Source organism: Eublepharis macularius, chromosome 15 (genome assembly GCF_028583425.1).
Source record: "Eublepharis macularius isolate TG4126 chromosome 15, MPM_Emac_v1.0, whole genome shotgun sequence".
Taxonomy (NCBI): domain Eukaryota; kingdom Metazoa; phylum Chordata; class Lepidosauria; order Squamata; family Eublepharidae; genus Eublepharis; species Eublepharis macularius.
In genome coordinates this window covers 42,977,952-43,002,323 of record NC_072804.1, presented here as the reverse complement: position 1 = coordinate 43,002,323, position 24,372 = coordinate 42,977,952, and the positions used below count along the sequence as shown (strand labels likewise).

Below are 24,372 nucleotides of genomic sequence, written 5' to 3'. Positions count from 1 at the left end.
AGTTGAGCCAAAGCCACTAGAAAAGTACTCTCTCTTTTTAAAAAAAGCGTAACAGAGATAGGTTTGTCATGTGCCTATTTTCTGAGCTAGAGACATCTTATTCAATATACATATGGGTCCTCTTTTACTGGGAATTTGGGAATGATTTGCGAGGACAAAAGGAGAAGGGAGTTGGAAGATTCAGGGTGTTATTAGCCAGTGGCTGAAGGCAAATGTTAAAAATAATGTTTGAGAGAGAGAACAGACAAGGGTCTGAGGGAGGGATGGTTAGCGTCAACTTGAGAGCCACGTAGCTCTTAAAAGCCCTCTCCCCAAATGCCACCCGTTTACACTCAGATCTGATACAGAGTCCTGTTGGTATCTGAGAGAAAAGTCCTCTTTTTGATCCAACTAGGTGGACACATCAAAACAGAGACACCATTTCCCTTTTAATACCATATCTGGAGTACTTGAGCTGTGCTACCATCGACAGCTTTTTTTTCCCAATTCAATTTCCTCTTTCTGTGGTCTCGCCTCCCACCTCAAGGTACTCATTTAGTACAAGCTTCTGGCAACCACAGGTCTCCGTTCCATCAAAGTGAAGGGAACCTTTAAGCCTTTCCTTATTTTTTTTCCTTCTTCCAGATGTTCTTCTCAGATGGGTGAAGCGCTGGTAGGAATTTCTTGGAGACGTATGCTGCTTTCTGGCGAACAGGGTATTAGAAAGAGCAAGATTCCTACAAAGAGAAGAGGCAAAATTCTCAGCGCCTCAGCCAATGCTCTTTTGGCATTTTCTAAAAACTCTAATGGAGTTGGGCTTAAGGTAATCAGGTCCAGACAATTCTGTATGTGGCATAATTTCCCTCTGTGATGTTTCCCAGAACCAAACCCCTGTTGCTCTTGGTGAAATTGCATCTGCCAAGAAATTCTTAAAGACACATAAACCTTTTCCGGGTCTGGAGCCAACCACCTGAAATTCAGGTTTTCCCATGTTTTGTGGAATCACATATGGGAATACAGTAAGGCCTTTATTTTATACCCTGCCTTTCTCCCCAATGGGGACTCAAAGCAACTTACATTATTCTCCTTTCCTCCAGTTTTATTCTCACTACAACCCTATGAGGTAGATAGGCTGAGAGTGTGTGAATGGCTCGAGGTCATCTAGCAAGCTTCCACGGCAGAGCGGGGGAATCAGCCTGGGTCTCCCAGATCCTAGTCTGACACTCTAACCACTACATCACACTGGATCACCAAAAAGAGGTTTCATTGTTCCTTTTGGAAAAGATCTAGGGAGTCTGGGTGATCTTGAGCCAATTGCTTTCTGACCGTCTAACCTATCTCACAAAATAGCAAAGAGTCCAGTAGCACCTTTAAGACTAACCAACTTTATTGTAGCATAAGCTTTCGAGAACCACAGTTTTCTTCCTCAGATGCATCTAACAAAGAGAGCTGTGACTCTCAAAAGCTTATGCTACAATAAAGCTGGTTAGTCTTAAAGGTGCTACTGGACTCTTTGCTATTTTGCTACTGCAGACTAACACGGTTAACTCCTCTGGATCTACCTCACAAAGTTATTATGATGATAAAACGAGGAAGGGAAAAAACTAAGTTTTTCACAGTGGGATGAACATGTACTAGACAGATAGTTAATGGAGGACAATGTAGAGCCAAAGGCTCTACCCAGAGCTGGCAGAGATCGCTCCTCAGAGTGTTTGTTAATTTCATCTTCACCTCCCTGAAGGCTCTGTCAATTTCACCTCCCCTTGAGGAGGGGAAGATGAAATTAGCAAACCCTGGGAGGAGCTATCTCCCCTGGTTCTGTGTAGAGAGATGAAATTGACAGAGCAACTACTCTTCCTGGATAACATTGCATCTCCCTACACTTGAGCGTCCTCATGTAAGATGTCTCTGTAGAGAGACTCATAGATCAAGTGGTCCAGGAAGCACAGTTAGAAATGTCCACCTATGGGAAACTATTTCTATAGAGCCTTACCTAAGAACTTTTAGAAGTTCCGCTTGCTGTGTTTTCTAAGACTGTTCTGGAGAAGCTTTTCCAGTGTGCCTGTTTTCTTGGGCAACCGAGGATTCCTGGGACCCCTGGAAGACAAGAGAATACAAAAGCTCATCGGACAGCCACAACAAACACAGAGAGAAGAATGCAAGGGATACGGAAAGAGAGGCAGAGACTCTCCAGGTAGAAAACGTCAGCATGTGTTATTTCTCATAATGTAAAGGCACATGTTTCTTTAAACAAAATTTGGATGCTATCCAGTTCTTGGAAATATTTATAGGCCAGTGCATTTCTTCATGCTTTTCTAAGAAGACAGTTAAAAGACGGTGAGCCTGCATTCGCTGCCTGTGACCTTAGCACCTCCTTAGATTACATAACTGTCCCACTATAGGCCCAAAGCCATGCCTTCGTTCTCTGGTGTGGGCTGCAGAGCTTAGAGGCCCTACTTTGGCTTGGTGCCAGCCCTGGTTTTTATGACCATGTGAGTCAATGGCAGTGCTGGATAACTCAAGGACAACATCAATGTAGAGTAGTGGTTAAGTCCATAAACGATGAGCCAAGGTACTCCAGTTCAAACTTCAGGTCACCAATTAAACGCATCATGCCGCCTTCTACTGAATCAAACCCCTTGTCCATAAAGGTTAGTATTTACTGTGAACCACAGTGGTTCTCCAGGGTCTCAAACAGGGGTCTTTCCTGCAGCCAGTGTGGTATAGTGGTGAGAGTACTGGATTAAGATCTGGGAGACCCAGGTTTGAATCACCACCATGCCATGGAAGATGGCTAGGTGACCATGGGCCAGTTACACCTACCTCACAAGGTTGTTGGGAGGATAAAGGAGAACAATGTCAGCCACTTTGGGTCCCCATTGGGAAGAAAAGTGGGGTATAAATGAATAAATAAATATTATCTGATCCTTTTTACTAGGGGTGGTAGGGATTGAACATGGGACTCTCTGTATATGAAACAGATGCTCTACCCCTGAGCCACAGCCCCACTATGAACTCAACTGACACTGAGAACTCTGCTGTTCAGAAGCTAAATGTTAAATTTCGTGCTTGAGCAGTACGGCTGCAGAACCCACTGAGTTCACTAGAGTCTCTTAAAAGAGGGGATCAACTAATTGCTGGGGTCAGAGCATTGGACTAGAATATAAAAAATTCAGGTTCAAACCCACACTCTGCCACAATGTTCCCCGGGTGACCTTGGCTTAGTCACTCTCTCTTCTCCTAGCCAACTTCATTCGGTTGTTGTATGGATAGGAAAAAGTCCACTGTATGTTGGTCAGAGCTCTCTAGTAGTAAGGTGGGATAAAACTAGGGCTTTTCTTCAGCTGGAACGCAGTGGAACAGTGTTCCGGCACCTTTTGAAAATGGTCAAATGGTTGGTGGCCCTGCCCCCTGATCTCCAGGGGGTGCAGAGGGCAATCTAAACTCCCCTCTGTCTGGAGATCAGGGGGCGGGGCCACCGGCCATGTGACCATTTTCACCGAGGACAATTTAAGCTTTAAAAAACTCCCCCCTTGTTCCAGTTGACCCAAAATGATGCCATTGTGCGGTCCTGAGTTCCACCACTAAGTTCTATAATCTCTTTTTCCAGAAAAAAAGCCCTGGATAAAACTGTACTAGAGAAATAAACTCAAATGACCTACACTCATGGAATCAAGCCAGGATATCAACCAGGCTTAAAGTTACATTAAATTAATCTTTTAATACCATTTTATAATGTGCTTTTCATCTGAAAACTGTTATTTGAAGCTGCTCAACTACCTGTTTTTATGTTCTGGGTTGTTGTTTTTTTTAAAAAAATCTGGATTTTAATAAATAACTTTGAATGTTTTATGTTTTTATTATATTTTATTTGGTAAGTTGCTTTGGACAGGTTCCCAAGAGAGATGGCATACATTTTTTCTAAATAAATAAATCAAAAATGTATACCTTGCTTTTCTCCCCACTGGGAACCCAAAGTTGGTTACCAAAATAAAAACCCTATAAATAAAATTTATAAACAAAACCCACACACAACGAAAAGAAGATCCAGAGAGACAAAAACCAGTGAGTGGGGGACAGAAATATACTGCAAAGGATTTGGGGAAAGATGCTCTTTTGTAGGCTGCTCATGTTCTTAAGGACAATTGTTTGAATATGCAGAGCCTTGGGCTAAAGTATTTACTGAGTTGGACACTTCAGAGGATAATGGCCACATTTCTTTTGAGCACAGAACAATTGCGGAGTTAGCTCTGACTATTCTACAGCTCCCTTAGTACGGTGCACCTGGCAACTGGACAGGTTTAGCATACATAAGGTCTCAGCTGCCAACAGCAAGATTTCGTCTTGGCATGACTATGGAGAGAAAACGTCAAAAAAGTATGGAATGGAATGTAAGTCGAAAAGGGGGGGGGAGTGGAAACAACACAAATCCCTCATCTTCAACTATATTTGTTGTCCAGTAGCACCTTTAAAACTTTATTGTTGCATAAGCTTTCGAGAACCACAGCTCTCTTCATCAGATGCATCTAACGAAGAGACCTGTGGTTCTCGAAAGCGTATGCAACAATATAGTTAGTCTTAAAGGTGCTACTGGACTCTATTAATTTGCAACTACAGATTAACACGGCTAACTCCTCTGAATCTATATTTATTGTGTATTTACTTCACTTGTACCCTGCTCTTCTCCACTATAGGAACCCAAAGCAGATAACATCATTCTCCTCGCCTCCCTGTTATCCTCACAACAACCCAGTGAGGTAGTTTAGGAGGAGAGTGTGAAACTGGCCAATACCAGCCAATGAGCTTCTACAGCACAGTTATGATTCAGACCTGGGTTTCCCAGATCCTAGTCTGAAACTATAACCACTAGACCACACTGGCTTTTGTGGGGTAGCCGCTGCTGAAAAAAAGTGAGCAGCTAGGCCTGGGTGAATCATGCAAGCTACATGCTATCAAGTTTCCCAGTGGTTACTGCCAGGTGTGGCCCTGATGAGTACTCCCTTAAAGCCAAAACTGCATGAGAAAGGGCCCTACCCTCTTGCCTTTCCTTTTACTCACAGAAACCAAGGCTTCGAGGTTGACAATACTGTTGTGGTTGCCTAGCAAAGGCCACTGGGGGCATTTGTTTCTTAAAGCTACATGTGCTGCTCCTATTATTTTGGAGCTTTTAAGCCACCCCTTTCTTTAGATTTCAGATTTTTCTGCAGACCTGGGGCAATTTTTCAGGTCTGTAGAAAGATCTGTTCATGGCTCCAATCCTCAAATTTAAACAGCCACAGATTTGGCCATGTTTAGCATTAGCTATTGATTTGAGACTGATGTAATCCCTTTTGAAGTGCACTGGGAGGGAGGAGGGTTACTGTGAGACTCTCCTGAGAGAGTTGCCTCGCAGGCCACATCAGGACCCATTGTGGGCTGGATGTGGCCCACAGACTATATACTGGACACCATTGCTTTCGTTTCCTCTTACTGAGAGATCCCCAGTGCATCTTTTTGAAAGTTGACAAGAATTGGACACAGAACCTCCTGCATACCAAACATGTGCTGTACCACATGGACTCAAAGAGGCTCACGTTATACAGGGGCTTGTTCACACACACACACACAGTCCTCACCAGTTGCATTCTGACTTGGTGCAAGGAAGGGGCTGTATCCTGACACTTACCAAGGCCTCTTGTGGCAAAAGGTGGTGCAGATGCTATCCTTGGAATGTGAGCATTCGCACCTGTCGAGCGCTCTCTTTTGACGCTTCTGCGGATTTCCCAGGCCGTAGGGAGTGGAGTGCCTTTTGAAACAACAAAACAAAAGAGCAATCCAGTTAACATCCATTATCAAAAAGGAGGTTTATAATGAAGTCTTGATCAGTAGCCAAGCAAGCTTGGCAATAACAATGTTTGTAGTCAAGAGGTAAAAGAGCTATTTACTATCTCGAAGGAGGGAAAAGTCACCTCCCTTCTACCAGTTTAACTCTGTGTGCCCATCTCTGCGCTTCAGCAAGGAGGAAGTGGGCTGCCCAGCACCCTCTTTGCTGTTTCCTAACTTCAAGATCCTGGAAAAATCCATCTGATCCCAGCAACAAGAAGTTTGTGCATGAACAGAGGGGATGCCATGGGACTCCTACAAGAAATGCCCTCTGCAATAAAATTTCTGAAGCTTGTTGGATGACATAACAAGCAGGGAGAGATCTCTTTTCCAGAAGCACACAGTAACCAGATTTCACGTGTTCTGCAAATTCAGCTACTTTCTGCCTTCAAATACCATTTTGTCTACTCTGACTGACAACAGCTGTCCGGGTCTCGAGGAGAAGTCTTTTGCGTCACCTGCTGCCCGGACCTTTTAAATGGAGGTGCTGGGGATTGAACCTGGGACCTTCTGCATGCAAAGCAGTCTGATGTCAGGAAGTATACTATAGATGTTCAAAAGATGCCAAAAAGAGCAACCAAAAGTATCATTAAAGTGCCTTCCTTACAGAGAAAATGTAAAGAGTGTGGGACTTTTTAGAAAAAAATAAACTAAGGAGGAAGGAGCGAGAAAAACAGGACTGAGGTTTAGAAAAATATGAATAGTGTGGGAAAGGGACTTGGTTCCCCCTTTCTCATAATACTAGATTTTAGGACCACCCTATGAAACTGATGGACAATAGAGTCAGGATGGACAAAAACATATCATTGGCCTAGAGAGTTCATTGCCACAGGCAGTTAAGATGGCTGGAAGCTCTTTTAAAAGAAGAATAGGCACACGTGCAGAGGAGATGTGGCTCACCAATTAAGTGGTACCTCCGTGTTCATTTGGGTAACTGCAGACTCTTAACCCACAGCCCATTAGACAGTAACATATACTGCAGAGATGCAGCTGCAGCCTGCCTTACCCCCATCCTCCACCCCTGCTAAGCCCAGGAGCAGGTGCCTTGATTTCTATCTGTAAGACCAACTCTGGCAGCGCCACTGTCCATCTACAAGGGCAATGAGCCTCTGCACATTGGTTGCTGTGAGGCAGCTGTGGAGGAAGACCATTGCCTTCATGCTCCGCTCATGGGCTTCTGGGAGCATCTGGTTCCCTGCTGAAAGACGGACCTCTGGGCCTGTTGAGCAGACCTCAGGCGTTGCTTCTATCAAGAGCTTCCTAAAAGCATAGCTTTGCAACATCCCCCAGTTACCCTACTGCTATTTCCACTGCAGATCCCAGCCCTCTCCCCCTTCCTGCAGCCCTCTCCCCCTTCCCGAAACACTCGAGAACAGTGTGCTATTTTCAGGGTGAGTCGTTACTAAAAATTGCACGTTAGCAGGCATAATTAAAGCCACACCTGAGCAAGAGAGGCTGTTTAGCTGGAGTGCGTTTAGCTTTGGTATGAAAAGCTGCCTGTGCGGGAACGGAAAGCGACAAGCGCTCTGCCGTATCATGCAACAGGCACACACCTCCCAACCGCAAGATCTGAAGGCCACCCTGCCTCGCTTCAGGAGAAGCATCAAGTGGGGAGCCACCCCCTCTGAAAGCATCTTTGGCCCGAGGAAACATTTCTCATTTGTTAATCAAAGCAGGCGGCAACATTTACCCATCACTGCTTCAATGTGCCACTGACCCAATGTGGTCATCATAGGAGAGGGCAGGTGAAATTTAAATTAAGGGAGATGTTTGCAGAAATTGGTCAATCTGTAATTCTGATAGGAGATCAGAAGTTCCAGGTCAGGAAAACAACAGTCTTGACGCACCTTAAAAAGTAATGGATTTATTACTACATAATGCGAATAGACAGAAGTATATCTCCTAATAAATTGGTTAAACATTAATGTGCCACCAGACTGTGTTTTTGTTTTCCTGGCCAGAACGTATGTGCCGTTGCAAGCGAACAGCTCCATCCTGCATTTGAAACATTTGCACATGTCACGGGTGGAGAGTTGCCACTGGATCGACACGTCATTGGATATACTACCGTACCTCCTGGAGTCTCTGATGTGGAGAAGAAAATCCAGCAGGTGCATTATGACGATCGGGCAATTTTCGACAATGCGCAGATCCAGGGTAAGAACACCGATTGACCTGAGCAAACCATACCAGCTCTTTCCACCGTCCCTTCGGCAGGTGGCTGGGAGCCAACTCCTGCCTTCCTGGCCCTCTCCCAGAATTTACGGACAAGGCTCTCTTGGAAAACTTGAGCCAGCAGTGCTTCTACTCACCCCGGGGTGTTGATCCAGATAATATCGAGGTGGCAGAAATAAATGCATTCCTTGTCCATCCAGTTATTGCAAGAGCACCGCTTTGTCCTCAGGTGCCTGCCATTGGCTGCTGCTCGGTGGGACTCCGTCGGAGGATGGCCCAGACCTGCCGGAGAGAAAATGACGGATCAAGGGATCAGCCCTAGCTCCAAATGGGAAGATTCAGGAATGTGCCATGGTATGTAAACACAGCAATTAGCCTGGCCCGCTAATCTGAAGGAAAGCCTTCTCGCCACGGCAGTGTTGGGAATGCCACAAGAGGTTAGATCACAGAAAAGGTTGATTGGTCTTATTTCTTTTTGCCAAGTGGAGACCTTGGTGTTGCAAGCCTGCAGCCGCAAAAGATAAAGGAGGCAGAAAGAGAAGACCTGGGCTGCGCTTCGTGCGCAGGTTGGCAGGCTGCAAGAGGTGTTCAAGGGTGTTAAAAAAAATTTTTTTAATGTTGTTAGCTGCCCTGAGCCCGCTTGCGGGGAGAGCGGGATATAAATATGAAATAATAATAAAGGCACATAATCAACATCCACTAGCAGGCGTTATCACATTGCACATATCTGCAGCACACGGTCAAAAGGTGAGCATTATTCTTATCGTTTCTGCTTCGGGTTCTTATCAAGTGACAGCCACAGACTGCAAGGGCAAACCATCCGTGTGCCAAGCCCTGGGGTTTTTTTTATGATTATGATGATTATTATCATTATTAAAAATATTTATAAGCCACCTTCTCAGCTTAGGGCACTCAAGGCAGCTAATCTCCATGGTCTCTGAAGGGTTTTGCCCACTTTTTTGCAAAGAAAAGGTTGCAATGGACAGAGCCACAGTGGGTTGTTGTTACTGAGAGAGGGGGGGGATTTTTTTTTTTTAACCCAGCTTCTCTTAGTAAATTCCCGAATGATCGGTCACCTCTGAGGGGCGGCTGTCAGAGTTCTCCACCCATGCCAGTTTGCAGGACTGACTGGGGAGGAACGAGGCAAGGCTGCCCTCGTAAGCACACTTTCCTAGGAGTAAGTCCCACGGAGGCTGACTACTGAGTAGCCCGCTTGCCTAAGGAGGAAGCGAGTCCCGGGGCCGAATTGCAGAAAAGGGTGGGAGGGAGGCAAACAGGCGCAGGCATTTATTCCCTCCTTGGGAAGGAGAAAAGAAATCGTTTTCGTAACCCTGGGCAAAAGTTGCAGGATATTACGTTGCAAAAAACAAAGCAAAAAAACTTGCAAAAATTATCGCACACCAAAAGCGGCACAAAAATTGACGCCTTTCCAAAAACAACCCCGGAGGTGCCTCACCTTCTTCCAGCAGGACGCAAAGGGTGAGAAGGAGGGGGAAAAACCGGGACTGGTTGTTTAGCATTGCGGTTTAGCGTAATCCTTTAATAGGTGCCCGCCGAGTTCGCCTCTCCGGAGCTGCAGGAGGCTCTTGTGGAGCTCTTCGGGCTCCGGCAGGTGCTTTATAGTCCCGCCGGCTGGGCGCGTCATGGACTGCGGGGCACGCCTCCCCCCCCCCCCCCAACCTGGGCATCCTCCCCAGCTGGCAAAGCTACGCCAGCGCCTGGCCCGCCCTCTCTGGCTCGCTGCCCTCCAGTTCCAAGCCAGGCTCCCTACGCCGCTCGACGTGTGGCCAACTCTGGGTGGCCAACTCTGGGTTGGGAAATTCCTGGAGATTTGGGGGTGGCGCCTGGAGAGGGAAGGAAGCTCAGTGGAGCTGCGAGGCCCCAAAGTCCACTCTCTGGAGATCACTCTGCTGGATTGGGCTGGTTGGGTTGCGAATCAGCCCTCTGCTGGTTCGAATCCCGCTATTGCCAAGAGCTCGGCAGGTGGCCTTGGGTAAGCCACTCCTCTCAGCCTCAGCTCCCCGGAGGTATTGTGGGGATAATAACAACACTGACCTTCGCTCGGAGTGAGCGCTTATCTGTCCTGAACAGCGGCATATAAACACAGTTGTTGTGATTAATTCTGGGAGAACGTCAGGTCCCGGCTGGAAGTTGGCAATTCTACTCCAGAGCGCGTTGCGTTGCCTCAGGTGGGCATCCGGCTTCAAGCTGCAATCTCACCTCGACGGGAAAGACAAGGGGAGCAAGTAGCCCTTCGATCGTGATCGTTGAAAGCAACTCCACGAGGTTGTGGAGAGGCGGAAAGCGCCAGGCGTGGGGAAGCCATGACACTTTTCATCCCAGGGTTGCACAGCCTGGAGGCCACCCGTTGTGCCCTCGTTTTTATCTACACAGCAACCCTGTAAGGTAGGATAGAAGGGGGGGGGGGAATCCCACAGTCGCTCAGTGATCTTCATAGCTCAGCAGGGATTTGAACCCACCTCTCAGTCGCACAGCCAGGAGAGGGAGGGGCCCGGGATCAGGGGGGCAGGGGATGTGCTTTTTAAGCAAAAGGTCTCAGGTTCGGTCCCCAGGGATCGCCGGCTAAAATGATGGGGGGGGGGGGTAAGTGATGAGAAAGACTCGAGACCCTGGAGAGCTGCTCCTAGTCAGACATTACTGACCTTGACAGACCAAGGATTGGACTCGCGATAAGACAGCTCGGTGTTCTTGATTAGGAGAACGGATACGGCTCAGCAGCAGAGCATCTGCTCCGAATGCAGCGGGTTCAATTCCCAGCATCTTCATTCAAAAGGGTTAGGCAAAAAGTGATGAGAAAGACCTGAACCTGGGACCCTGGAGAGCCACTGCCAGTCAGAGTGGAATAGTAAAGAGTTCAGTAGCACCTTTAAGATTAACCAACTTTATCGTAGCATCAGCTTTCGAGGACCACAGCTCTCTCCGTCAGATGTTCTTCCTACCCTCCATGCATCTGTCGAAGAGAGCTGTGGTCCTCGAAAGCTGATGCTACGATAAAGTTGGTTAGTCTTAAAGGTGCTACTGGACTCTTTACTATTTTTCAACTACAGACTAACACGGCTGACTCCTCTAAGTCAGAGTAGACAATGTGGAGCTTGATAGACCAATAATCTATCAAGTTTTGCACAGGGTAAAATAGCTTCATGTGTTCATATTTAATTTAGGACACTTATATCTCACTTAACCTGCCATTTACAGGCACCAGGTTGGCATACACAGGAATCCCAAAGATCTCTTATCTAGATACTGGCCAGACTTCTTAGCTTCAGTACATGAGCCTTTGGACTATGGTGGTGGTGGAAAGGGCTGTCAAGTTGTAGCTGGCAAGCCCTGCTTTGGTTTTCAGGGCAAGAGATTAACAGAGATAGTTTGCCATTGCCTGTGTCCGCATAGCAACCCTGGTCTTTTGTGGAGGCTTCCCACATACTTGCGAACCTAGGCTGACCCTGCTAAGCTTCCGAGATCTGATGAGATCGGGCTTGCCTGGTTTATCCAGGTCTTTGGACTGGGACCAGGGATATTTCAAAATATAACTAAGGTAGGGCAGGAACCCAAATACCTGTCTCCCCAGCCCAAATCTTTATTCATTGCCCCACTGTTACTTAACATTATTATTTATGACACTTTGATTCAAAGAGCTTCAAGTGACATTTATGGTCCTCTCTGCTTCTTTTATTGTACAACAACCTTAGGAGGTAGGTTTGACTGTGAGTTAGCGAATGGCCCAAAGCCGCCTGGTAAGACTGGTCTCCCCTGGGAATGCTCCTCATAACAGCGATTGACCCCCACGGCACAAAACTAGAAGGGCCGTGAGCAGCACCACATTAAGAATTTCGGGTGTGATGGTCTTCATAGATCTTGAGTCACAAGTTGAACCCTTGAGAGGGTGGTTCTGCATCATTCAAAGGTCCTGAGAAAAAGGCTAAATTAACGTTTGTGATTGCTGGTTTGGCCTGATCCATACATCCTTCTATGACACTTCCAGAGCTATCTCTGCACCATTTGATCACACTGTTGTATTTTAAATCCCATCCTTCCTTTAAGGAGCTCAGGGCAGTGGATGCAATATTCTCTTGCCTTTTAGCCCCACAACAACCCTGTGAGGTAGGTCCAGTTGAGAAAGCGCAACTGGATCAGTTTGCTTCTGGGCAAAGTGGAACTACAACTAAAAGGGGGGCTCCTCTGAGTTCAGAAGTGCTACCACCTGAGGTATAATTGATTCATACAAGTAGTTAATTAATTTTTATGATTTTTCAATGTAAAGTGCAAGGTGCCAAAGTGCTATATATATTATTCACAATAAATACTACATATAAATATACAATAAATACCATACAAAAATATTAATATGGATTTCAGCCTGAAGTCCAACCGGTATAGCTTCACCATTAGGGTGACCAAAAGGAACCTCCAAGAATGTAGTTCTTAGTTCTTAGTCCTTTTTGTATCTTTTTGTAGGTTATGTCAATTCCTGTGTGGGGTCTCCAAAAGACAACATGGTCTAGTGGTTTCTGTTGAAAGCCATACATGGACGAAGTGGGGCTTTGAACCTGGGTTTCCTCAATCCTCATATATCACCCTAGCCACTACACCAGTTCTTTATCGGTGCTGGTTCACACATGCCAACAATCTATTGACTATCCAGGCATCAGTAAATGATCACGCATGTGTGAACTCACCTTTATGCCTTTGCTTCCTTGTTACTCCTTTTCCCTATTCTTTTTGTGGCTTGTGCGCACATTACTGGAAGTTGCCACTTGGGGGCTCCACTCCTCACTCATAGTTGGCCTCTATTGGCTTAGCTTTTGCCAACTTGAGTTTTCAAGAGGATCAAATGTCCGTTTCAAGTCTCGCCATCAAATGTGTGTCATTCTGTGCCCGTTTTTGTGCCAGTGTACTGGGCAGTCAAGGTCCCACCCAATCCAATTATATTTATGCAAACGTTAGACACAGGAATCATTCCCTAGCTGCAAAAAGGAAGTAGCCTTTTGAATAAAAATGTTACTATCCTACTCATTAGGAAGAAAGGGAGCTCCGCAGAGTATAATGTCACAGAGTCCACCCTCAAAAACTGCCATTTCCTCCGGGGGAATTGATCTCTGTTGGCAGGAGATCTGTTGTAATTGCAAGAGATCGCCATGTTCCACCTGGACATTGGCAACCCTATGTTGAATCCTGCCAGGGAAACTGTTGCAACCTTAATGATACTTTACAGACAAGTGTAGAGTTGGGCTGGGGAGACCCGTGTTCGAATCCTCAGCTCTGAAGCTCACACAGGGACAATGAACCAGAGAACGTGGACTCTGTTTAACTGACCTCAGAGTCATTGTGAGTATTATAAGGGAAGACATATAAACCGTCCTGAGCTCTGTCCAGGAAAAAGACTGCATATGGTTTCTGCCACAGTGTGGGAAGCAACTCTTACATTTGTCAAGAGAAGCATTTCCACTAGGAATCTTTTCCCTTTAGGGGTTCATTCCCACAATCCTGACAGTGTCACAGCAGGATCATATCCTCACCAGAATAATCTCCCTTGTTTTGGAGCTACATACTAGCTCAGCCCTCGCTATGGACTGGAGACTTGAGGACAAAGTGATGGCGATAGCACCTGTCAAACGATGCCTGCGGTAAAGTTCCAGGAGTTGCCTGTGCTCTCCAAAGCTTGGCATCTCAGTTCACACTTGGTCCACCATCACTGATCTTTGTGGCTGGGTGAAAATTCTGGCCCATGATATCTGGCATGTTTTGTTGGGGAGGTTGGAGGGGGAGGCAGAGTCCCTTCAGGAAAATTAATTCACTTGGAACAGCTCTGAACATCAATTCGGTAGGAAGGAAATTGAAGAGGAGGGATGGGAAGGGCATTTTAACCTGGAAAGGTATCCCATTAACAATGCCTAATCCACTCCTTCAAAGGAGACGGCAAGCCATTTAAGGGCATGTTCAGTCTAGCTGGGGAAGTGTGAGACCTGATTTACATTTTTGATGAAATAAGGAATGGGTGGCGATTTCATTGGAGCGACACTGGGGAAGGGCAGCTGTCAGGCCAAGGTTAGAAGACCCTCAGGACATAAATATTGTGTCACAACCCTGTGAAAACCTACCCATAGGTAAACACTGAAGGGAGGAACGTAATCCCTGGCTGGCACCTTTATTTACTTGAGGAAAGCTAAGTTTGGTCTTTTCAGGGTGATTGTCCTGTCTTCTGAATTTATTCACTCTCGCTCATCTTTTAGGGTGGATTTTCTCGTCTTCTCGTCTGTGTGTTTGTGTTATGTGCTGTCCAGTTGCCTTCGACCTATGATGACTCTATAAATGAAAGACCTCCAAAATGTCTTATTGTTAACAGGCTTGCTCAGACCTTGCAAACTGGAGGGCGTGGCTTCCTTTATTGAGTCAAGCCATCTCGTTTTGGGTCTTCCTCTTTTATTACTGCCTTCTTGTGGTGGGGGGAGCTCCCCTTGTAGGACATCCAACAACAGTGTGCTTATATTCTGCTTTTCTGGACAGATTAGTGGCCCACTTGGAGCAGCGAACAAAGTCTGTCTTGTTATTATCCCCACGATACAGCTGGGGAGCTGGGGCTGAGCTAGGGTTGCCAGCCTCCAGGTGGTGGCTGGAGATCTCCAGGAATGACAACTGGTTTCCAGGCCACAGAGATCAGTTCACCAGGAGAAAATGGCTACTTTGGTGGGTGGACTCTATGGAATTATGTCATGCCAAGATCCTTTCCCTCCCCAAACCCCACTTTCTCCAGGTTTCTCCCCCCAGATCTCCAGGAATTTTCCAACTAGGAGCTGGCAACCCTAGGCTGAGCCCATGGCATTACTGGGACCCATGAGCAGATCAGTTTTGGAACAGAATCCACCTCCTTCAGCAGGGAGGTGGAGTGGGGGGAGGGGTGGCACATGACCCCAAGACCCAACACAGCTGAGATCCCACAATGTATTTGTTCATATTGCCTAAGATTAGTGGATTGGCAATGGTCTACCTTTGGATGCCAAGCCTCATGCTATAGCAGGAAACTCCCCCCACCCACCCATCCAGCATCCCATTGCTTTGTCCACAAGCATCTGAGTTACCAGCAGCCGGAGATGGGCAGGGGGCAGTTGAATATTCGCCAATGTTGTGAACATTCTAGAGTTCACAAAAAATATTGTAAACCCATTGAGTTGTTGAAAATTGTAGGGCCTCTAATGACATCACTTCCAGTAAAAACCAGAAGTGACATCAGTCAGTGACACTGGCATGCCAGACCCCACCCTCAATTTCTCCCAGGGTTGCCACCAGTAGCCTGGCACCCCTAGATATACCAGCCTTTCACTCTTGACCTTCAGGAAAGCAGCTTGCGTTCAAATAACTATTTCATGAATCAGCATTCGTGGTAATTAATGTATTTATCATCATCAAATTCTATGTACTAACTATATAATGTATTTATTATATTGATATTGCATGTACTTCAATACTCTCTGTTATCGTCGGGCAATATTTGGGGGAGGGGCGGGGGCAGGAGGAGGGCCAAGACTGATTTTCTCTGTGCCCTAACTGACCTTTCCATGACCCTGTTCTTTGGAACCCTTGAGAGATTTGCAGTGAAATCATAAGTAGACTTGCTCCAGTCTAAGCCCATTGATTTCAATGGGCTTCAACCAGAGTAACTCTGCTTAGGATTTCACGGTCAATGTGCTGATGGAATAAGGCCAAAGGACTCAGTGTGCAGCTCCTACCAGCAGGTGGCGCAGAAAAAGAACAGAGAATAATTTCCAACAAGCTGTTTTGTTCCTAACCACAAACAAAATATAATAGTTGCTTGCGGATTTGGTATTTATTCATTTCTCTACAGCTGGAAAATATTCATCAGCTTTAAGCCATTTGGACTTAAAGTTAATTATGAACGAGTGTGCGAAAGATACATTGTTAGGTGACCACACCAATGGATTAATGGATTTGAGTTATTTATTGCCTGCATCCCTCTGTTTAAAAAACTGGGGGGGGGGGGGGCTCGAACTCATAAATCACCAAAAGACATATCAGTTAAAAGAAACAAAACCAGCCTAAAAAGGGAATACTGGGTGAGAGCAGGTTGGACCAATTTCCCATTAAATCAGCAAATATCAACAGTATTGGCAATCGTAGACAGAAAACAGAAATAAAACTATTCTATAAACAAAAGCATGATGGCAGTTAGATTACGGCAGTGTGTACATTGGAGGGGGGAGTAATGAACATATTGGCTATTTAGGAAAATAATATTTTCATTTGACCTCTAAAGCACAGTGGGTTTGACATCAGGAAAATATCTGTAGGAAGGAAATTCCAAAGTCAAGGGGCCATGACAGAGAAGGCCGCATCTCTGTTCATCGCTTACCTTACCTCTGATGGTGGAGGCATGCTAAGCAGGATGTTTGTGAATGATTTTAATTGACAGGCAGGTTCACAGTATGCAATCTTCAGGTCTTTCAAGGAAAAGAATCAGCACTTTGAATTATGCCTGGAAAGAAAAGTGGGCAGTTGATGCAATTATTTCAAGATTGGCAGGATATACACTCTATAGCCAACTTTAGTCCTGTGGCTGTGATTGGAACAGTCTACAAAGGCAGCCCTCAAAGAGTGAATCGTAGTAGTCTAACCAGGATGTGCTCAGAGCATGACCAACTGTATTTCAAGGAAAGGCTGCAGCTGGTGCACCTATCGATGCTGATTAAAGGCACTCCATGGCACAGAGGAGTCCTGAGTCTCTATAGGCTTGTATCAGTACCATCATTCCTTTAGGATGAGATTGGCAACGGAAGAGAATCAATTCGCAGGATGGTCTTCATGACAAAGAAGAGGTTCTTGTTCTCTGTTTTGCAAAAACACAAACCCTGCAGATGTCATGTGCTGGTTCCTTTTATTGTCACCCTTGATTAGAAGAACTGAAGGGACAGCCCATGTTGTGAGTGGAAGGATTTGGATTGGATCAGAAACTGGCAGTCTTGGGCTGAAAACTGACCAGCAACTGACTGATAATTAAGCAAAGAAAAATCTGTAAGGGTTTTTTTTTTTTTTTGGCACCGTGCAGGATCCTTGTTTATCTGACGGCGATAAATGCAGCCTTTAGCCTGCCTTTATTGATTTCCATGAAAGTAGTAGGTGAAAGGAGAGGAATCAGTAGATCTGCTTCTTAGGAATGTAACACATCTCACTATATATTGACATAAGAGTAAGAATGTGAACTGTCATGTCATAGATGGTTTGGGATAGTTCACCCATGCATAGTCATTGTTTGAGAACAACAGCCCTAGGTCGGGACGGTTCAAACACATTCTGATCTATTCATGCTGCCGAATGAGATGAATGGGCTGTACCACTTCGGCACTGCGGGGAGTAACTCAGCTCAGACCCCATCAATAATGGACGTCAGATCACTCGCTGCTATCTCCCACACTGCTGCGAGTTGAAACAAGAGGAGATAACAGGTGATAAGTAGAGATGGGCACGAACCACAAAAAACCCGAACCATGAGGTTTGTGGATTTTCACGAACCACGAATCACAAACTGGCATGAGCTGGGGCCAGTTTACAAACTAGTTTGTGGTTCATGGTTCCTGCCACCTTTCCCCAGGGTTCCTGCCACCTTTCCCCAGGGAAATGGCCATATAAACTTTTCCTGAGGCTTGCAAATGGCAGGTCCCTTTAAACTATCAGCTGGCAGGTGGCAGGAACCATGAACAACAAACTGGTTCGTAAACTGCTCCTTTATGACCCAAATGAACCAGTAGACCAGTTTGTGGAAGTTCGTGGAAACGAGCTTCCACAAACCATGAACCGACCTGGTTCATGCACTTTTTTGGGTTGTAATTTGATTCACGCCCATCTCTTGTGATAAGCTGACTCTATGGCTCAGTGCTATAGCATCTGCTTTGGATGCAGAAGGTCCCAGGTTCAATCCCTGCCCAACCTAATGGAGAAGTGACTCCTAGAAACGAAGGGACAAGACCAAGGCACTTGATCCAAGACATCTGTTGTACCTGCTGCACTGAAAGCAATTTGCAGAAAGGAATTTTTTTTTTAAAGCTTAGACTGGCATTTTTTATCTGTTTACTCTGAACTGTTTGGATTTGATTATATCGTTGTCATGGACCGAGTGCAAATTGCTGATGAGGCAGTAAACCGCCCTGCCCTTGTTTTAAACATAACAGGCTTTTAAAATATTCTGAAGAGACCTGCCAACTCCACATGTTGCATCGGATTCCAGGAAGACCTGCTGCGCTTTCCTTGGTGTCGAAAAATAGGGACTTGGGATCAGGTTTTGAACCAGAGAAGGCAATCTGGCTACACCAGAATATTCTGCAAAATGCAGATGTCCTGGAGATTTAACGCTGGGAATGCTAATTGATTTCATTTACTTTCCCTGGCATTTAAAAAAAAGATCTTTTGAGATTTATGATATATATGGCTTTTCTGAAATAAAATTAATTTTTTCCATGACTCATGAAATTGTGTTACGGGATAAGAAACGGGTGGCTGCATATAAGCACCAGGCTTTGACAACTATGAAGATTGTGGAAAGATTACTAGAGGGGAGGGTTTTAACTTTTCCCTCCCATCCCATGCCTTTTCTTTTTTTTTTCCAAATTCTGTTTATTGTTTTCAAAATCATTAACAATGCAAATAACTTTTGCAAGGATAGGTATCTATAAACAATTATTACATTCAGTATATGTTTTCTAAATTATTATACATTCATACAATCATAAATAACATATATTTACAATTCATAATCATATAACAATAATTATATCTTACTGTATTGAATATCCATCCTGTTTTGTCCTATTGTATCTGAGCACGTGGAATTGGATGTGTATAACTAGTAGTGGAGATACAGAGGAATTATATACTTCCAATTTACACAGATCTAGGCCTTTAAGTCTTTGGGGGATTTCTTGTTGTTTCATTAAGTATTCTAAGATTGGGTATCAACTAGGTATAAAGTCTCTTGATGTCAACTGTGGGTCTATACATGAGAGATTATCTCTAATGGCAGCCATAGTATAATTGTCCCATAATTTTTTATGCCATAGAGAAAGACCTGGAGCATTTACTTTTTTCCAGTGGGCAGCAATGGCTGCTTTGGCAGCTGATAACAGGATTGACGTAGTTTGTGTCTTAATCTGTGTACCTCCTGTTAATGCCCATGTGTTTAGGAGCAAGGTCTCCAGTGCCTCCCATGCCTTTCCCATGATTTAAAACACCTCTCCAAATCTGTGGTTCTGCAGTAGAGTATCTGCTATGCATGTTCAACTCCCAGCATCTCCATTTAAAAGGATCAGGCAGCGGATGATGTGAAAGACCTTCACCTGCGACCCTGGAGAGCAGCTGCCAGTCAGAGTCGACAATACTGACCATGCTAGACCAAGGATCTGTCTCAGTATAAGGCAGCTGTATGTGTTCTTGTGAAGAGGAGTGGCGGTGGCTCAGTGGCAGTGCATCTGCTTGGAGTGTTGAAGGCCCCAGGTTCAATCCCCGGCAGCTCTACTTAAAAGGATCATGTAGCAGGTGATGTGAAAGATCTTTACCTGGGAGTCTGGAGACCCACTCCAGACAATATTGACCGTCATAGATCAAGGGTCTGACTCAATGGGAAGCATCTGTGTCCGTTTATCTTGGTGTCTCTGCTGTATGTGTTGGAGAAGACCTTTCCTGGACTGACAACCTGGAGAGTCACTGCTAATAAGAGGAGACAGTACTTAACTAAATATACCAAGCAATGCTGTTCCAGGTTTTGGAAGGCCCTGGGCTGACAGTGCCCAGCCCCCCCCTCTGACTACCACCAGCTCCCCCCTCATGTCTCCCTTTCCATCCTTCCTCAACTCACAAGCCCTTCCTCTGCCTGCACCACGTTCATACCCTTTCCCCAACTGCGCTGGCTGGTGCGTGCCGCTGGTAGTGCTGGTGTTACCTGCATGGATTTCCACATCAAAGCTGAGGGCTGGGTGGTGGAGCGCTTGCAAGTGAATGGGTAGGGAAGGACACGCAGGCAAGTGGCAGGGAGGTGGATAGGTAGGAAGGTGGTGACAGCTGCCCTACTTCAAGGTCTGCCGACTCTGGCCCTGATACCAGAGCAGATTCATAGGTTCAACATCCAACAATTAATCGAGCCGGGGAGAAGAATGCTGTGTGGAATAAGCCCAAATAAAACTCTGGCGATTAGGAGTGAGTGGGCTAATGAACCTCACAGCCTTTCCAAAGAGGAAAACATAAAGCCTCAGTAGCTTCAGAACCATCGGTGGGATCCTTTCCACGGACGCCAAACCAAAACATGTTTTTGGATGAGTGTAACAATAAAAGAAGGCATGTGTGAGGATGTCTGAGATGGCAGCTAATACCTGTACTAGGTCATGTTCTTCCTGACTGAGGGCCAAGCTACACATGACGAATGACACTTGAACGGCAAGTGGATTGAGTGGAGGGCAAGTGAACAGGGAGAAATACACTTGCCGTTCAAGTGTCATTCGTCATGTGTAGCTTGGCCCTGAGTTTAGTCTTGAGCTTTGGGTCTTCACTGTAGCAATTTCTTGGCTTGGTTTTACACACCGGTATGTTGTGCTAAGCTTTCAGAGACGGTCTTTTCCCCCCTCCCTTTCTCCAATGATGCAAAGCGCTTTCCTTAGAGGGGCATCCTGTATCAGCCTTGTGGAATGTGGACTTTTGACATGAGGGTGAACAAACAGGAAGCAGCGCTCAGTGTGAAGAAGGTGCCAACACACTTGTGACGCTGCCGGGAACAATGGGCCTGATGCATTTCTGCTGAGTTCCTGATGGCAGGTGGACTTGGAATGCGGAGCTGAAATCCTTGCTCAAAAGCATAGCAGCCACGTGGGCTCCAATAATAGGATTCTCCTCTCTGTCGCATTTAGGAAATGCAGGAAACAGACCTTGTAAAGCAAGGCTTCCTGGGGAAGAAGCCCCCCAAATCATGACCTGAACTGGTTTACAAAAACACTGCGGGTTTGGCTTCAGAGAAGCAACGCAGGCTTCCACCAATCGAGGGCTCCTACAATGTAATTCACAGGTCACTTGGCTAGCACGCTCTTATTTTATTTAGGATGAACGCCAATTTTTTAATTCAAATGGCCTGTGTGGATCAGGGACTAAAAGGTATATTAATAAAACCAGCACTTTAACCAGCACATTTTAAAAAACGAAGGTTAAAATCTCTTAACCATAGCTGCATGAAGTTAAACAAGGAAAATCAGGTTGCAGTCAACTCGTAAGCATACCTGCATGGAATTAAACAAGGAAACCCAGATTGCAATCCCAAACAGAGCTGCATGGAATTAAAAAAAAAGAAAATCAAGTTGCAATCCTAAGAGTAGTTGTGTGGAATTAAACAAAAGAGACTCAGATTGCAATCCTAAATGGAGCCACATGGAATTTAAAAAAAGAAAATTGGGTTGCAATCCTAAGCATTAAACAAGGAAAATCAGATGGGCTGAAGATTATGGGTCTACTATTATTTGTAAAATGCAGCCCTCAAGCTTGGGCAATTTTGATTTCCCCTGGGGTTGTGCAGGGAAAGGAGAAGGGGTTTAGCCCTTCAGTCTCTGCTAAGTTTTGTACACAGTTTAGAACATAACATCTTGTATATTTCTAAGGCACGTACACATATTTCTAAGGCATGTACATCTTGTATATTTCTAAGACGCATACAATATATCATGCTGATTTATTGGTACACAAATGATATTGAAAAATGTATTGCATTTTAGAGAAAAAAATCTGGTGTGAGGAAGCAGAAAATCTCGCAAAATTGAAACTGGGGTTTCCAAGGTGCAACAGCAGAGAAGATAAAATCAAAGTTCTAATTTGCAAATTAAACCAGGCTAATGCAACATCCCTTATGCGTATCTATAAATGGCAGACTGAAAATCAAGCTTCGTGATCTATTTGTGATGGCTTGGGGAAGTCAAGTTCCTTAGGAGTGTCAAAATGGCCGTATAAATCAGATGAGTGTGGAGATGAGAAAGAATTCTTCTAAATAAATAAAGTGCGCTGGACCGTAGCTATGTGAATACTTCCCCAGAGGTAGCTTTCCAGAGCCTAGGCTTGCTTCTGTGATCCAAATGCGTCATCTTTTTCAGTGGACAGATTTGGGCCCTACAACCAAGGGAACTGACAAGGTAAAGACCGAGCAGTGCCAAGCTATTTCATCCTGTACCCTGCCTCTTCTCTAAGTGATAAAGATGCCCTGTGGAAACGCCTCTAAGCCATTCCCTGTGGGCTAAGCACCTGGTGAACTCACACTCACCACCATTTCCGCACACTTGGAGAAGCAAAGTCTTTGGGAAGTTGCGTGTAAGCAAGAAGTATTTAGTACAGTGTAATCAAACATCAGTTACAAATCTCTCCTGTATGTTTGCCTGTTTGTGTAAGTCTGATACCCAGGGGGACCAGACAGAAGTAAATGTGCTTGTGTGTGTGCGCGCGCGCTTAGACAGTCCCCTGGAGACAGAATCCCTATAACTGGGGCATTCACTTACAGGTAGATTCCTGCAAATACACAGTATCCTTGTTGCACCGTTTTTCTGAATATGACTTTAGAAACAGGGACACCACAAATTCCACATCAAATATGTTTGGCTCTTGAACTTGCCTTGTTTGCCTGCTGATCACCAGGTCTGTTCACTTCACGCTGAAGGACTCAAACACTTACCTAACAGCTTTGCAGCAGGGTTTTTCAAAGCAAAGCATTCACCAAAACACTGCAGTCCAAACAGATCAGTAGCTGTTAGCATTGCTAAGGACTGAGTAACACAAAAATGTGTGTGTGTGTTTTCCAAAAAAAACAGCATTTTTGAATGACTGGTTTATATTTTGGACTGATTTAAATGTCTATGGCAGCATCCAACACAGCAATCCAGCAGTATCTCTGCATATTCTGCCTTGCCATACCCCCAGAGGGTTTTAAAAAAATATTTAGGCAGTTGTTATTTTAAATTTGTGCACTAATCTAGTGTAATAACCTCTGAATTAAAAAAATAGCCCTTTTTATTGCAGTGATATAAGAGGAAAGATGATCCACGCCTTTCCCCTTCTAACTCGTAGAAGTTAGCTCATATTCCTAAATAAGCTTATTGCAGCGTAAGTGTCAGACAAGCTAATATATATTGGGATAAGTCTGTAGAAAAATGGTTTCCTTTTATGTTGGCCTGGAATGATGAACTTAAGAGATGGGAATCAACCCTACATATTTGTTAATTCCCTGTAACTTTATGTACTTTTTTGTTTATGATATTGGGTATCTTGTTTAAACTTGGTAATATAATTTTTTTTAATTGAATGGTCATGAAGGGGGTCAAAATAGGAAGGATGAGCAATTCAGAAACATCTCAGTTCAGGATTCAAAGGGTTCAATATATTGTCGAAGGCTTTCACGGCCAGAGAACGATGGTTGTTGTGGATTTTCCAGGCGGTATCACCGTGGTCTTGGCATTGTAGTTCCTGATGTTTCGCCAGCAGCTGTGACTGGCATCTTCAGAGGTGTAGCACTGAAAGACAGTGTCAGTGAGTTTGACACTGAGAGATCCCTGTCTTTCGGTGCTACACCTCTGAAGATGCCAGTCACAACTGCTGGCGAAACGTCAGGAACTACAATGCCAAGACCACGGCGATACAGCCCGGAAAATCCACAACAACAATTCAAAGGGTTGTTTACCATTATTCAAAAAAACCCCACACACACACCTTGGTTGTGGATTAGAAATGCACAGGCCTTGGTCCCAGTGGCTACAAACGGAACACCCCTAAATTTGGGTTCTTGCACACTGAATGGTGAGAGTCAGCGAAATGTTTAGCATTTTTGCGGTCTTGGACGGGACCTTTCTTTTGCCAACATGCAGCTCACTCTTCCACAAAGCCATTAAAAATGCTGCACCCCAGTCGACAAAGATTCTGGATCCGCTTGGCCTTGACAGAACAGCAGCGTGAAGGTACAAGCTCTCAAGATGCCTGGGCAGCTGGGGAGATTATCTCTGCCATTGTTTGGGGGAAGGCGCTGACTTTACAAACATTTGCTTACCAAAAGGAACAACAGCAAAAAAAATGGCTTTTGTGCAACCTTCTCCTCACTCTAAGCCCCTCCCTCCCTCTGTCTTTCTGCCAGCAAGCTGATACGCAAGCCCTACCAGTACACAGAGCCAGCTGGGTGGTTTGCGGTTGGCAACTCTCCCGCACCAATTTTGGTAACACATTCTTCTACGTGACTCTGGTGTGAGTAAGCAAAGAGGAATGCGCAGGGACTCTTTGTTCTTTGTAGTGGAGCTGAAATACAAACGTGCAGGGCTGAGGCAAGTG

The 24,372-nt window shown here is 45.2% G+C and overlaps 1 protein-coding gene across 1 annotated transcript; it reads right to left on the bottom strand.

Moving 5' to 3' along the window:
• Positions 1-560: 560 nt before the first annotated feature.
• EDN2 (endothelin 2) lies at positions 561-9,587 on the bottom strand. The gene is made up of 5 exons (XM_054998699.1): positions 9,473-9,587; positions 8,154-8,298; positions 5,645-5,764; positions 1,973-2,076; positions 561-716 (listed from the first exon to the last, which is right to left on the bottom strand). Exons 1-4 carry the CDS (start codon positions 9,534-9,536, stop codon positions 1,983-1,985), a joined length of 423 nt encoding a protein of 140 aa, XP_054854674.1. The 5' UTR covers positions 9,537-9,587; the 3' UTR covers positions 561-716; positions 1,973-1,982.
• Positions 9,588-24,372: the final 14,785 nt, after the last annotated feature.

What these genes read in the sequence shown, in the direction of transcription:
- EDN2 (XM_054998699.1), bottom strand. Translation starts at nt 9,536, where the DNA reads ATGCTAAACAACCAGTCCCGGTTTTTCCCCCTCCTTCTCACCCTTTGC. An exon ending in TTGCGTCCTGCTGGAAGAAG is followed by an intron (nt 8,299 to 9,472) that starts GTGAGGCACCTC and finishes TCTCTCCGGCAG; the next exon opens with GTCTGGGCCATCCTCCGACG. An exon ending in TTTTGCCACAAGAGGCCTTG is followed by an intron (nt 2,077 to 5,644) that starts GTAAGTGTCAGG and finishes CTTGTCTTCCAG; the next exon opens with GGGTCCCAGGAATCCTCGGT.